Source organism: Sceloporus occidentalis, unplaced genomic scaffold, assembly GCF_023333645.1.
Source record: "Sceloporus occidentalis isolate IW3139 unplaced genomic scaffold, rSceOcc1.0.p SCAF_2, whole genome shotgun sequence".
Taxonomy (NCBI): domain Eukaryota; kingdom Metazoa; phylum Chordata; class Lepidosauria; order Squamata; family Phrynosomatidae; genus Sceloporus; species Sceloporus occidentalis.
The window spans coordinates 11,035,947-11,051,014 of record NW_028316982.1 but is presented as its reverse complement, the minus strand read 5'-3'; the positions used below and the strand labels follow the sequence as shown (position 1 = coordinate 11,051,014).

At 41.2% G+C, this 15,068-nt stretch overlaps 1 protein-coding gene across 8 annotated transcripts in view; it reads right to left on the bottom strand.

The window, feature by feature from the left end:
• LOC149317967 (guanine nucleotide exchange factor DBS-like) overlaps positions 1-15,068 on the bottom strand; it is a 292,013-nt gene that overhangs the window by 185,885 nt on the left and 91,060 nt on the right. For all 8 annotated transcript variants that reach the window (XM_089508735.1, XM_089508734.1, XM_089508737.1 and 5 more), the window contains exons 7-9: positions 12,794-12,943; positions 3,172-3,296; positions 116-230 (exon numbers count right to left, since the gene is read on the bottom strand). In XM_089508735.1, the coding sequence (XP_089364861.1) occupies positions 116-230; positions 3,172-3,296; positions 12,794-12,943 (390 nt within the window). The remainder of the gene's footprint in view (positions 1-115; positions 231-3,171; positions 3,297-12,793; positions 12,944-15,068) is intronic.

Below are 15,068 nucleotides of genomic sequence, written 5' to 3'. Positions count from 1 at the left end.
CTTTTGTTAATAATACATGCCATCTTAATCTGATATAAGGAAAAGACAAACAGCAGGTAATTCACTAGGATAGGGGAAAAGCACAAAAATTATAAGGAATAAACAAAAGAAATACCTCTCTGAAATCCTGTTCAAAGTGTCGAAGCTGCAAACACTGTTCTAATTTTAGGTGGTGCTTGGACCAGAACTGATCAAAGGCTCTCTCTGTCTCATCCAACTGAGCTAGCAACCTGTTGAGGCAATGAAAGAATAACATTTGATTCAGAGACAAAATCTCAATACATTAAAGAAGACACACAGAGAAAGGACAAAGTGGAGTAAAGAAAGTGAAGAGATAAGACAACTCTCAATTAGAAAGTTTACATGAGGAACCAACTGGAGTACTATGATCACTGTTGTTAATTGCCTGCAAATCAGTTCCAACATATTACAACCCTATGAATGAGAGATATCCAAATGCCCTGATCTTAAACTGCTCTGCTCAGACCTTTCGAACTCATGGCCGTGGCTTCATTGATTGCATCTATCCACTTGTAATGCAGTCTTCCTCTTTTCCTACTGCCTTCAATTTTACTGATCATTATTGTCTTTTCTAATAAGTCATGTTATCTTATTGTATGCCCAAAGTATGACAGCTTCAGTTTGGTCATTTGGCCTTCTAGTGAGAATTCAGGCTTGATTTACAATCGCACACATTTGTCTTTTTGGTAGCCCATGGTATCTGCGGTATCACATTCAGTTTCAATAACTTTCAGTTATTTGAAAATACTATACCCATGGAAGCAGACTTTTGAATCGCTGATGTTAAATGGCCATCTGATGTGTGTGATGAAATAGACAGAGTCTCCAAAAGCTTATGCTACAAACGTTTTTCTCTCAGGACTGAGACAGACCACCCAAAAATGGTGGTCTGCAGACGCCCGTTTTAACTCCAGCGGGACGCTGTAGCCGCCAAACCACACAATGTCCCTCTGGAGTAAAAAGAACCCGGTTCTTCCTGGTTCTTTTTGTGGCACCCAGGTTATGTCGTGAGTGCACCACTGGCGCACTCGTGATGTAGGCGATGCGCCACAACGTGTATATGCTGCGCGTCACTTACACCAAGATGGCGCCACCTGTGTAGACAGGATGCCATTAGGCCACCAACGTACCATGCTAAGGTTAGGGACCGTGTAGTTGGTGCACGGTCCCTAACCCTAGAATTGGCGGTGGCACAGTGCTTTGGGACCATCTGTCCCGGGCCTCAGTCTCAGAGGTTCTCTGTCTCAAAGTACAAGATCCCTTTGTATACTGATACAGACTAACATGGATATTTCTTTAAATGATTATACAGTTGGCCCTCCATATCCACAGATTCTGCATCCAAGGATTCAACCATCCATGGTTTGAAAATATTAGAAAAATAATCCAAAAAGCGTACCTTGGATCTACCATTTTATATAAGGGACATCATTTTACAATGCCATTGTATTTAATGGGACTTGAGCAGATTTTGGTATCCAGAAGGGATTTTGGAACTAAACCCTAGCAGATTCCAAGGGCCCACTGTAATTATACAAGCAGGTTCTTAAGAAAGATCTTAACCCAGCAATTTCTTACAGATGCAAGAGAACAACTGACTGTTATTACTCTTTAAAGTTGCAATCCTATACACAGTTTCCTAGCAGTTTTTACTGGTAAGTTTATTGGTTCAATTTATTGAACTTCAATTGCATTGGATTGTTAATGTAACCCAAAGTCCTGCTGGAGAAACAAGATAAAAGCAGAAAACAATTCCTCCTTAATTATCTTTGCTATACCACATCATAGCAAAGCACCACATTATAAGATACTTTTCAGTGAGTAACTATGACCAAACAGGATGATAACAGTGCTGAAATTCCCCCTTCTGCATAATGACTAAAGGCACGAGGGGCTTAGAGTGTTGTTGTCTTGTCTGCCCTCTGGAATACTCTGTTCCTGGAATTAGGGCATACACCAAGAGCTATGAATATTAGAGACATGCTAAAAATGTTTCTTTTCACTCATAAGTGGCATGGATACATTTAACAATTACAGTGCATTCTGCTTTTGTGATTGTGTTTGTTGTAGAATACTTCAGTTCTTGATAGCCAGTACATAGAATCATAGAATCGTAGAGTTGAAAGAGACCGCAAGGACCATCCAGTCCAACCCCCCTGCCATGCAGGAAATCTCAAACAAAGCATCCCCTACAGATGGCCATCCATATAATTATGTCCAATTAAAAAGATAATTAAAGGTGCAGGAGGCTTGTCATCTTTTGCATCTAGCCACCCTGTAATCAACTCTATAGTTCCTACCAGAGTTAAATTACAGGTCCTAAGCCAATGCTGCTCAAAAATGGTGGTCCATGGACCAGTGTTGGTCCATGAGCTATTAGCTGGTGAGTTTCCAGGAAATAACGAAATGATTGTAGCCAGTGGGCACAAATATAGTATGAGTCCCTAGAACATTGGGGAGGGGGGATGCTAGTCTCCCACATCAGATAGCATAGGAAGCACTATTCTAAAAAATTAAGTGGGCATATAGGAAACCACAGCAAATGCTGTTCATGCATACAGTTTTGTTTATTTTCACAATTTAATGTTGATTATATGCCAGTAACAATATTTTAAACCTTCCTTCCAGGTTTACATGGGTAAAGAGCCTTTAAAATCTGATTAGTAGGAGGCAAAAAAGCTTGAATTTCAAATAACGGTTAACTGAGACTGAGAGAAAATTACATAAAGAAACAGTGCACATTGAAATAGGATGGAGAATGAGGTGAAATTCACTCTGCTTCATGTCAATTGTAAATTCCCTTACCTCCACTGTACAATTAAGGGTTGTGTAGCAGAGGAAATTTCAGCAGGTGATGCTTAGATGAATTCTCAATATGAAAGCTAAAGAATCCCTTTGAAAAAAACATACCATGTTCGATTCTTTCCTTCCTGACATTTCTGATCCAAAAGATGGATATTTCAAAAGAAGAAGCAAAGATTATCAAAACTATACTCCACAGCAGCTGTGGTTTTTTGGGGTGCATGTTAACCATAAGCAGATTGCTTTTGTTTTTTAAATAATTATTTAGACTGATGCTGAAGACAAGTTCACACTTGTTAAGGTTAAGCCAACAAAATTGGTTACTTAGAACTTGAGTTTTTCTCCAACCTTTCCACAGTTGCAACATTTTCCAACTCATCTGGACTAAGTTTGCTGGTGGCACTTCGTGTGACAGGCTCTCTGATACAAGTCAACAGTGTGGCTCCCTGCTTCACAGCCAGTTTCAGCTCATCCTGTTGAGAGAAAAACAACATAGAAAGATAGAAATATAGTAATTTCATCACAATGTACCTTAATATCTGACTCAAGAGTTACTCGAAAGACACCTAAGAACTGTCAATCTGTGTGGATGCTTAGTTTTCCAGTGAGACACAGTGGAGGATACATATCAAAACATTCCTCAAACCAGTGTGGTGTAGTGGTTTGAATGTTGACTAGGACTCTGAGAGACCAGGGTTCAAATTCCCCTTTTGGCCATGGAAACCCATTGGGTGACCTTGGACAAGTCACCCTCTCTTAGATGACAGCTATGTCATACCCCTTTGAACAAATCTTGCCAAGAAAATCTCATGATGGGCTCACCTAAGGTTACTGTAAGTCAGAAATGACTTGTAGGCACAACAGCAACAGTGTTCCCCAAATTGGTGTCCTCCAAACTAAATTGCCCAGCCTTCCTTAACATGGTGATCTCTACAGTGTTGGTTTAAAACTCCCAGCACGCCCATTCAACATGGCCAATGGTCAAGAATAGTAGCTGTTGTGGTCCAATGAATCTGGAGAACATAAACATGGAGATATTTCTAGGCTCTACCTACTAACCCAGCTGTGGGATTTCCCTTATCTGAAAGGACTATATAGTGGGCCGATGGTATCCACTGGGATTTGATTCTAGCCCACCCTCTGTGGATGCCAAAATCTGTGGATACTTATCCCATTATATACAATGGCATGATAAAACAGCACCCCTTATATAAAATGGCAAAATCAAGGTTTGCTTATTAGAATTATTAGAATTTAATTTAAATATATATATTTTCATGCCACAGATGGCTGAATCTATGGATGCAGAATCTGTGGATATGGAGGGCAGACTGTTAAATCTTACAAGTTCATTTGGTATGTGGCTTGTTTTTCCTAACTTTTGTATCACAGTAAAAAAAATTTGCACCTTCACACTGCTATCTTGTACACATCAAGTGTTACAACGGAGATTATCTTTTAAAAGACAATCTTTTAAAAACCTTTCCTCCCACACTAGACACGGGATGTAAACTTAAATAGGCAGATTTTATTGCAACCTCCTCATGCCCGGGCAATAGACATCCCATACTCGATCTAGGCTTATCCCAAACTTTTTAAAGAATGGGATTTTCTCTCCGTATTCCATGCCTAAGAAAACCCTATGAAATTCAAGGGGTGCCCATAAGTCAACAGGAGACTTGAAGGCACATACACATAAATACACATGATGTAACATTATGCCACATCCATTCTTCCACTAAGGTTTTATGTAAAGAAATAAAAAGGTAGCGTCACCTTTTTAAAGATATCAAAGTGGCAGGAGTGATTAATTTCATCATTTTAATGAAGCTGAGCCAAAAAAAGCAACAGCGAGTGGGTGCAGGAATGATCTGAAAATGCTATAATATGGTAGTGGAACCTCCCACTCATAGGCCTAAATCAACTCCCTTCTTAAGATCCACTTCTCCCCCAAATGCATCTCACTTTCCAATCTAAGACAGGAGATTAACAGTGGGATTTTCCTCTCCTTCCTGCTCCTTGATGGGAATGCAAGTGGTGTCCTTCTCCCACTCTTTGTCTTCACAATAGAGAATCTGAGTGCATCATTGAGAAATCCTGCAATAATCCTCACATCTAGAACTGTTAATAGTACATATCATATTCTCCACCCTGTTTGCATTCTCCACTAGGACCATTATCATACGTGAGATATGTGTTCCCATCCCAAAGAAAATGCCAAGCGGGGCCAATTCAAAAATAACCCAAATTACGTGATTAATTACCACACGTAAAGAGCGACACTGCGGTCGTTCCAAATGCAAAGCAGAGCGAATGCAAAATAAATTATCACAAAAATACATACCATTGGATTCTCAAATTCAAATTGGGATCCTTGCGCATGCCCAGTGGGGCACTGAACGCATAGTGAACTTTAACGCTTCTGGGGTGAAAAAGGGAGCTGTTTCCCCTGTTTTGTGTGTGAATGCAGGCACCACATGAAATACAGATGTGGGTGCAATATATCTGTGGACGCAGGCACTTGGTCTATGCACATTATAAGTGCACTTTATACATGTATATCTGCACATATAGATGGACGCACCTATGCATATATGTATATGTATATGTGTATATATATAGGTCAATCCATCTATATGCACAGATGTGGCACCAGGAAAAGTGTCAGCAGGTATGCTACTATATGTTCCAAGCACATGTAGCTGTAAATAGAATGTGTGTGCTTCAGTTCCTCAAGGCGCATATATGTACACACACACACACATATATACACACACACAACAATGTATATATGTATGCACACTTATACACACACACACACACACACACACACACACACACGCATTACTTCCCCTATGGGCGTGCATATGTATATGTACATGTATATATGTATATGTATATACATAAATCTGTAAGCATATATATACATATTTATATCTGTTTGTATATGCATGTATATGTACGAGTATGTATAGGCATATGTACACGTACGTGTGTGTGTGTGTGTGTGTGTGTGTGTGTGTGTCAGGGACGTAGCCAAGGGGGGGTTCTTGGGGTCCGGACCCCCCTTCTATTAGAATAATAATAATAATAATAATAATAATAATGATTTATTTATAGCCCGCCCAATCATAAGGAATCCAGGCGGGTTACAACAGTAAAAATAAAGATAATAAAATAAAATACAATAAATAAATAAAATACAATAAAATTAAAGAGAGCGAAGTGATTACATTCACAGTTAGGCCTGATGGAAGTTGGGCCTCTCTTTTTAATTTCCTCCCAGGTCTGATGGTGATGTCATGGAGGGAGGGCTCTTCTTAGAAAAATGAATGGTATGTGCTGCTGCGCCACCACATACAAGCCCCATTATAATGGTGGCACTTAGTCTGGACCCCCACCTTCCTAAAATCCTAGCTACGTCCGTGTGTGTGTGTGTGTGTGTGTGTGCGCGCGCATCACATCGGCTGGGCAATGCGCCCAGGGAGATCAGAATATGACTACCCAAAGGAAACCCCCATTTGCAGATCTGGGGGGCAGGGGGCGGGAGGCACAAACCATACACTGCTCTGTTCACATTAAAACAAGCACATATGCATTTTCCACTAGCTCTCTGCCCATACCATCGGAAACAGCTGCTTCCCTCCCCTCGCCAGAATTAGAAGTGGAAGGACTACAGGAAGCAAAATAGAAGCAAGATTGCAGTGAAGCTTCATGGGAGGGGAGGAATATCAGGACAGAAACAAACATGCATTCCACACCAACACAACTTCGAACTGAATGTGAATTAGCCTGCGAGAATCATTTGTGAATTCAGTAGTTCACCGAATTTAGCTATTCTGGGGTTCACTTTGGATCGGGCTTGGAATGACTCCACAATGACAGCGATTGCATGTGATAATCTCTCGCGCATTAACGCGAATACCCATGATTGACTCTGGAATGACTTTGGAATAGACTGGAAGTTTTCATTGTGTGATAACGGCTAATGGCCTAGGAATGTTAATGGGCTGAAGGGAAGAACAGCCATTATCTCCAAACTAGAGAAAGCTGAAAATGCAGAAAGAGAAAAGGAACCCTACACTCCTGAGGAGGAGAAATGACATTTGAACATTGTGTACCCTTCAACATTTCACAGATGTAAGCTGGGACCCATGTGCTGAAGCAACATCAGAATGTGGTTAAGGTGGCAGTAGTTTGTTTTGGTTGGTCCTACTGCAATTGCAAAAAACTGAAGACAAAGGGAGAAACTGGGAGGAGAGAGAAACTAGGACTTTTACAAGCAGTAGAAAAAATGGAATGACAAAAGATTAATTGGGATTGTCCCTGCTAAATCAGAACAATTGGAGGATTTAAAGTATATTGGGAGAGTTGAGGTTCACTTTGGGCCCTCACCTTGTGCTGCTGGTGGTTGGTCTTTATTTACATACCAGCTTTTGCTCAAAACAAGGTGGCTTACAAATTAAAACAAATACAATATAGCTAAAAATAATACAAAATAAATCAACATTAAAACAGAATTAAACTATTAAGAACACTAAAAACAATTTTAAACGTACAATTACTCTAATATTATGTTACAGCAGTAGAACCTCCTTCACTGCTAAAATCAGCAACATTGTGGACTTGGACTGTTACCACTTCACTCTTTAGATATATATTGGCTATTATTGATGTGTCTTGTAATTATGTATCTGGATATATATATCTTGTGAATAGACATAGTCTAGTTATTATACATATCTCTTGTTGTTCCCTTTTTGTTCAGTTTGTCTAAGTGTAAGCCTGCTGCTCGTTGGTTGGTGTACTCCAGGATGCCCCCAGAGTAGGGTTGCCATAAGTGAGGACCTCCAAACCGGGACAAATGTAGGACAAATGTAGGGCAACATTTTCAAATGTAGGACACATTTTTATAAAAAATGGAGGACGCGCAAAAAATGAGGTTTTTTTTAAAAAAAATGTTAATATAAATGCATGTTTTTAGGCATGATCAAAATGGAGGACATTTTGGCATTATTCCTAGACAGATGGCAGGAATGTACTTGCCCTCGGGTTCAACTTTACTTCTCAGAAGTGTGTACTTGGGCAAGGGACTGTGGTTTTTCTTCACTGCGCATGAGTTTGTAAAAAGCACAGCAAGTTACATTGGTCGTGCCTCAGAGGCTTGTTGATATCAATATCACCATCATCATCATCATCATCATCATCACCACTATAATTGGCCAAGAAAGGCAGACTTGTTAGCATTCAAAGCACCATAAATACACAAAAAATGCACTTGCGTATATTTAATAATAAAAAATAATGAAAAAATAAACAAGGCAGGGGTGTATATATTTGATAATAAAAATTAATGTAATAAAATAAAAAACAAGCAATAATAAAAATTAATAAAATAAAACAAAAACAAGTAATAATAAAATTAATGAAATAAAATAAAACAAGCAATAATAAAAATTAATAAAATAAAACAAGCAATAATAAAATTAATAAAATAAAACAAGCAATAATAAAAATTAATAAAATAAAACAAGCAATAATAAAATTAATAAAATAAAACAAGCAATAATAAAATTAATAAAATAAAACAAGCAATAATAAAATTAATAAAATAAAACAAGCAATAATAAAAATTAATAAAATAAAACAAGCAATAATAAAAATTAATAAAATAAAATAAAAACAAGCTATAATAAATATTAATAAAATAAAATAAAAACAAGCTATAATAAATATTAATAAAATAAAAATAAAAAGCAATAATAAAAATTTAAAATATTAAATAAAATAAGTATTTTATATTTTTAAAAATAATTTAAAACCCCCCAAAAACAAAGGCAGACCTAATGGCCACTGACTCAGCTTTCCTCCTCCTCCTCCTCCTCTGGCCCAATTCTGCCCTGGCCTAAGTTCAGGCACCCTTCCTCCGGCTCCTACCTCCTCCTCCTCCTCCTCTCCCCCCTCCTCCTCCTTATGAAGGCTGGCGCGTGCGGAGGGAAGCAGGGCAGGTGTGCGCGCGCGCAAAAGGAGGCAGGGAAGGCAGGCGCGCGGGGAAGGCAGGCGCGCATGCGCGCAGAGGGAAGTGGGGAAGGCGCGCACGCTGCCCCTGGCCCCTGCTGAGGCCTGGGCGGCGCGCAAGCCCTCCCAGTGGGGGCGCGGTGGCGGCGGCGCTTCTGCCGCCCGCTGAGGAAGAGGAGGAAGGCGGAGCTGGAGGAGGAGGTGTCTTGGTGCCGCAGCAGCCGCGTTAGCGGTAGCGGCAATGGCTGGAGCGGGCCCCCAAACCGGGAACAAGGCACGGGTGGGGGCCCAAACCGGACCGGGACCGGGAGGGGCCCCCCGAAACCGTGACTGTCACGGGGGCCGCCGGGTTATGGCAACCCTACCCCAGAGTATTCTGTCCTGTGCAGACCCAGCTTTAGTCTTTATAGAAAACAGCAAGGAGGAGGCCATTCTATTGTCTCTAGGAAGGAAGTTCCAGAGCCTAGAGGCAGCCAATGAGAAGCATTTATCACACATTTGATCCCATAGATGATACCATCTAGGGTTGCCATAAGTGAGGACCTCCAAACCGGGACAAATGTAGGACAAATGCAGGACAACATTTTCAAATGTAGGACACATTTTTAAAAATGGAGGACATGCAAAAAAATTGAGGCTTTTTTAGAAATGTTAATATAAATCCATGTTTCTTAGGCATGATCAAAATGGAGGACGTTTTGACATTATTCGTAGACAGATCACGGAAATCTACTTCCCTTTCTGGCCACCCCTCTCTCCCCATTCCAAACAGCACATTTGAGCATTGAACATGGCTTTATTTTAACATTGCCTCTTGCATATTTCAGAGGCTTATTCCACAACCAAACCCTTTGGTCAAGGGACTTTGGTTTTTCTTCATTTTGACTTGTTTTGTCTGTATTCCTCCCCACTAAATAAAGGAGACATGAAATGGAGTTAATGGGTACAAGTTGTTCAACAAAAAAGTCTTGTGAGACTCTGTAGGCAAGAGGTGCACCATGTTAAGAACTGCATTAAGCACACTTAGGCTGCTGCCACACTGCTTTCACTCTCATCATTCCATCCTATGGAATCCTGGGATTTGTAGTTTGTTGTGGTGCCAGGGCTGGGCTTTGAAATCTCAGGCATAAGAGAGGCAAAAGGCTTGGGCGGCATCTACACTGGAGAAATAATCTGGTTTGAGACCACTTTAACTGCCTCGGCTGAATGCTATGGAATTCTGGGAATGGTGGTTTGTTCCAGCACCACAGCAGAATGGCAGTTAACCCCTGGAAAGCTCTCTGACCAAGGTGACCAATGCCCTCACCCCAAAATGTAGGGCACCCAAGCAAAAAATGTAGGACATGGCCAAAAATAAAAGCTAAAAACACCCATGTAATTATAAATCCATGCTTCTTAGCCATGATCCAAATGGAGGACCTTTGGAAATTTGACAGAAGAGGACATGTCCTGGAAAAGGAGGAGGATGCCTGGTCACCTTGTCTCTGGTCCAAAACACACTGCAGAAATAAAACAATGCTGGACTGAAATCCCAGAGTTCCTCACCAAAGCTGCATCCACACTGAGGAAATAATCCAGTTTGAGAGTGACTTAACTGTCCTGGGTTAGTGCTGGGGAATGCTGGGAATTGTAGTACATTGTGGCCCCAGAGCTATCTCTGGCAGGGAGTCCCATAACCCTCCAAACGTAGTTGAACTGCAGTGCCCAGAATGCCTCCCCAGGTGCATCCACACTGAGGAAATGGTCCAGTTTGAGACTGCTCAGTGCTGGGGAATCCTGGGAATTGTAGTCTATTGTGGCCTCAGAGCCATCACTGACAGAGAAGTCTCAATGTCTCCCAAACACTCGCATTCCCAGGATTCCCTAGCACTGAGTTAAAGCAGTCTCAAAGTGGGTTATTATTCCTGCAGTGTGTGTGAGAGATATAAAAGCTAGGGACTGGATTCATTTGGAGGATCTCTGTGTCCAAAACACACTGCTTGGACTGCCAGGGCTCAGTGCTATGGAATCCTGGGAATTGTAGTTTATTGTGGCACCAGAGCTCTCTGACAGAGAAGGCCAAATGCCTCACAGACCCCAGAATTCCAGAGCATTGAGCTTTGGCAGTTAAAGGGGTCTCAAAGTGCAGAGGGGGGGGGGGGGAGAGAAAAGCCAGGGAGTGTGAATGAGCTCTGAGAGGAGGAGGAGGAGGAGGAGGGAGGGAGGGAGCCAAGGGAAGTGGCCAGGACCACCAGAGGAGCCCCTGCTTTTCCTCATCATCGCAGCCTTCTCACTGCTGGCAAGAGGCTCTGCCCCCAGCCAGGCAACGCCTCCATTCAGTCTCCTTTTGTCAAAAGAGCTCTGGTGCCACAAGAAACTACAATTCCCAGAATCCCATAGCACTGAGCCATGGATGTTTAAGGGGGGGGGGGTCAAACTATTTCTGCAGCCTTTGCTACCCCAAAGCCTTCTATTATTTACCAGCAACTTGCAAGGCAAAATCTCTTCCTTCCAAGCCCTTGAAAACCAACCCAAGTGGAGGGGGGCTGATTGCTTCTTTCCCATTGGTCAGCTTCGGGATAAATTTGCATATTACAAGGAAAGGTGTTTAGGGCCTCAAAAACGACCCTGTGATAAAGAATTACAACAATACTGAGTGGTAGACATTTAAAAGATGAGGCATTTAGACTCCCAGGGAGACAGGAACGATTGATGGCCTTTTTTTCTTTGCTCACTGTAACCTGAAAGTAATGCCTTTTGCAGGGTATCTATACCAAGTGGGCTGGCAATAGCTCTGAGTGGCAGATGTCTTTAAGACCTGCTCTCTAGGCTAAGTCAGGCAGGGAGGCGGGGAGGGTGGCACACAGCCATGGGGAGGAAGGGGTGGAGCTGCCTCCAGGGCCTTGCTGGGGGGGGAGGTCCCGGGGGAGGGGCCAAACTGGGGCGGGACCATGTGGCCCCGCCCCAAACTGGGAAAGTCCCGCCCCCAGGCGGGATATGGCAAGCCTAATACCATCTGACATGCCAGGGTGAAGCTGGCAGGAGGGAGGATGATCCTCCAGATTTCAACAGCAGTGCTTTAAGGCAAAATGCCTAAAAAACCCCCACTAAGTCCAAGCAACTTTTCAGCATTATGATTCAGAGATATGCATCATGCCTGACCATCTTAAAGAATCACGAGTAAGCTAAAATGAAATCAAGCTAAGTGTCTGGTTATTGTGACTGCAACAGATAATGTTTTTGTCTCTGATTTTCCAGACATTCTTTGTAATATAAATAGGTTTGCTGTTGTGTGTGCCATCAAGTTGTTTCCGACTTATGGCGACCCTAAGACAAACCTTTCATGGTGTTTTCTTGGTAAGATTTGTTCATAGAAGGTTTGCCTTTTCCGTCCTCTGAGTCTGGGAGAGTGTGACTTGCCCAAGATCACACAGTGGGTTTCTATGGCTAACCAGGGATTCAAACCTTGCTCCCCAGAAATAAATGTTTGTGTGCATGTGCCTTAAAACCCCCTGTTGACTTACGATGACCTCATTAATTCCATAGCACGGAAATCCCATGAATTTCATATGGTTTTCTTAGGCAAGGAATATTCAGAGGTGGTTTTGCCAGTTCCTTCCTCTAAAATATAGCGTACAGCAACCGGTATTCACTGGTTGTCTCCCATCCAAGTACTAACCAGGGCTGACCCTTGTTAGCTATCAAGATCAGTCAGGATCTGAAATAAATAGCTCCTAGGAAAACATTAAAGTGTCACAGCTTGTATCTGCTGCTCTTTTAGCAAAAAACAAAACAAAACAAAACAAAAAACCAAAAACAAACAAACCAAAAAAAACCACAAAACACTGTAAGATCATTTTTTTAAAAACAACTTGAATTGTACTCCAGAAAAACTATGATTGAAGGAGTGTATGAAAATGGCAAACCTGATGCACCCAACATTCTGTCTTGCCAGGGAGACACAAGTGCTCACCTTCAACTTGTAGTGCTGTTCTGTGTGTGCGGACAGCAGCTCTTCAGTACATGGTACATCATTGGGAAGTTCTGTCTCAGCCAAATCTGTCCCAAAGGTCTGTAACATCTGTGCTGTAGTTTTCACTGTCATGGCAAAATTCTCAATGGCCTGTAAGAAGGACAGTGGAATGGAAAACAAACAAACAAACAAACTTAAAAGTCTTTAATTCCACAAACTGAAGTACCAAGCACACTATATATAGTTTTAAATAATCTAAACAAGTTGAGGATGTCCAATGCATGTTTAGCAAGAATTAAGTTCCACTGTACTCAGTGAGGGATTCACAGATTAGTAATCATAGACTATGCTGTTAAATACCTTGACCAAAGCCATACAAATAGTTGCCACTATATAAAAGACTGAACGATCATGGCATCCCAACACACTGCCAATATATTTCCAGCCAGAATCTGTTGTGGCACCCCCATTATGTGACACCCTCCTCTTAGAGGCCTGATTGGTGCCAAAGTGGTATTGTTCCAATGTCAAGTGAAAACCTGTTACAGACAGCCAAAATAAAGCTGCTTCGAGTCACAGTGGAGGTATGGTGTTTCAATGATGCATGCGTCCTAAGAGTCCAGAAGCCACACCAAAGCCACGCTCCAGTCCTGAAGGGCTGGAGCATGGCTTTGGCGCGACTTCTGGACTCTTAGGACGCATGCATCATTGAAAGACCATACCTCCAATGTGCCTCGAAGCAGCTTTATTTTGGCTGTCTGTAACAGGCCACAGTTGTTCACTAAAGTTGTCAGGGTTTACACAAATCTGCACATGGACATAGTTTGAAATAATTTTAAACCAATTTAACTGCTTTTAATCATTCTTCTACTAACTTGTTAAATTGTCCAGTATGTTTTTAGCCCTTTAAAATGATTTTTATTGGTTACACTATTTTAAAGTTGATTTTTTTGTATGCCGCCCTGAGATCTTTAGATTGAGGGCCAGAGAGATATATTTAAATAAATAAATACATAATTTGCACAGGCCATGCTTATGCCTCTTCATATGCCTTTTCCCCCTCCATGCATCCTCAAAGAGAGGGATATTTTCATAGAATGAGTCTCCTATGAAGGGAGGTAAAGCATTGACAAGTTTAGGTGGTTTTTTTTAAATAACAATGTTTATTTATAAATGCAAAGACAGGACAATCATTTGAGGTGCAGGGAATTATATACAAGCTACCACAGGGGTTATTCAGTGAAAATAATCCAGGTAGAATCTGTGTTGAATATTTGTTGTTCACATGCATTTCAAATGCATCTGATTAAATTTTTTTTTGGGGGGGGGCACTGCTAAAATCTACACTTAAGTCAAGATAATACATCTTGGGAGGTTTTCCAAGTTTTTCTAAAAGATTTACATTACAGCTGTATGAATAACTGATGCAAATAGACCCAGATAAAACCCAGATAAAACTCTGCATGGCTTGAATATGCTTCAAATATATCTGCATCACTGACTCCATGTTTTTTTTTGCGTGCGGACATGTGTGAGCAACTGAACATGCAGAGATGCGCACGGATGCATTTTCACAGTGTGAACAACACACCTGGAATGTGTGAGTGAGATTATTTGCATAGTTGTGCTAAAAAAAAAAACTGCGAATGACCCCATAGTTTCATAAAATATAAAGCATGCAAGCAAATTACATATAAACCCACTCCACAAACTCTTCACCTTACCCTCCAAGAGATTTCCTAATAACTCTGTCTGACTTTTCACACTGATTTCCAGAACATCAATAAGAAGTGAGTATCACATACACTCCGGAATCACTTACCTGGGCATCCATGAAGCAAGGTTTGATCTGACACCCCTTAAAAACATAGCATTGTTTAGAAGCTAATACTGCTGGCCTATTCCCTGTGTTCCACTGTTTCAGGCTCCTGAATGAACCAACTTCTAAACCAGAAGTGGGACAGTCTAGGAAAGAAATGCCTGAAGTGACAGAAGACAGGAAGGTAAGGTGGAGAAGATTTAAGTCTCTTTACCCACCTGCTCTTTTAAATACTGAGATTAGACTGCAATCACCACCTAGTTATGTGATAAAACAAATGAAGCTGCTCTCATCACCTCCTCTTTAGCTGTGGAATGTATCTCACGTCCAATACAATATCGATCAAGGCATTAGGATTAAATAAAAATGATGCTTTAAATACTATGAAAATAAACACTAGGGGATTCCTTAAAATAAAGTGCGCACAAGCTATTTTTAGAGGACACACAAAGCTTT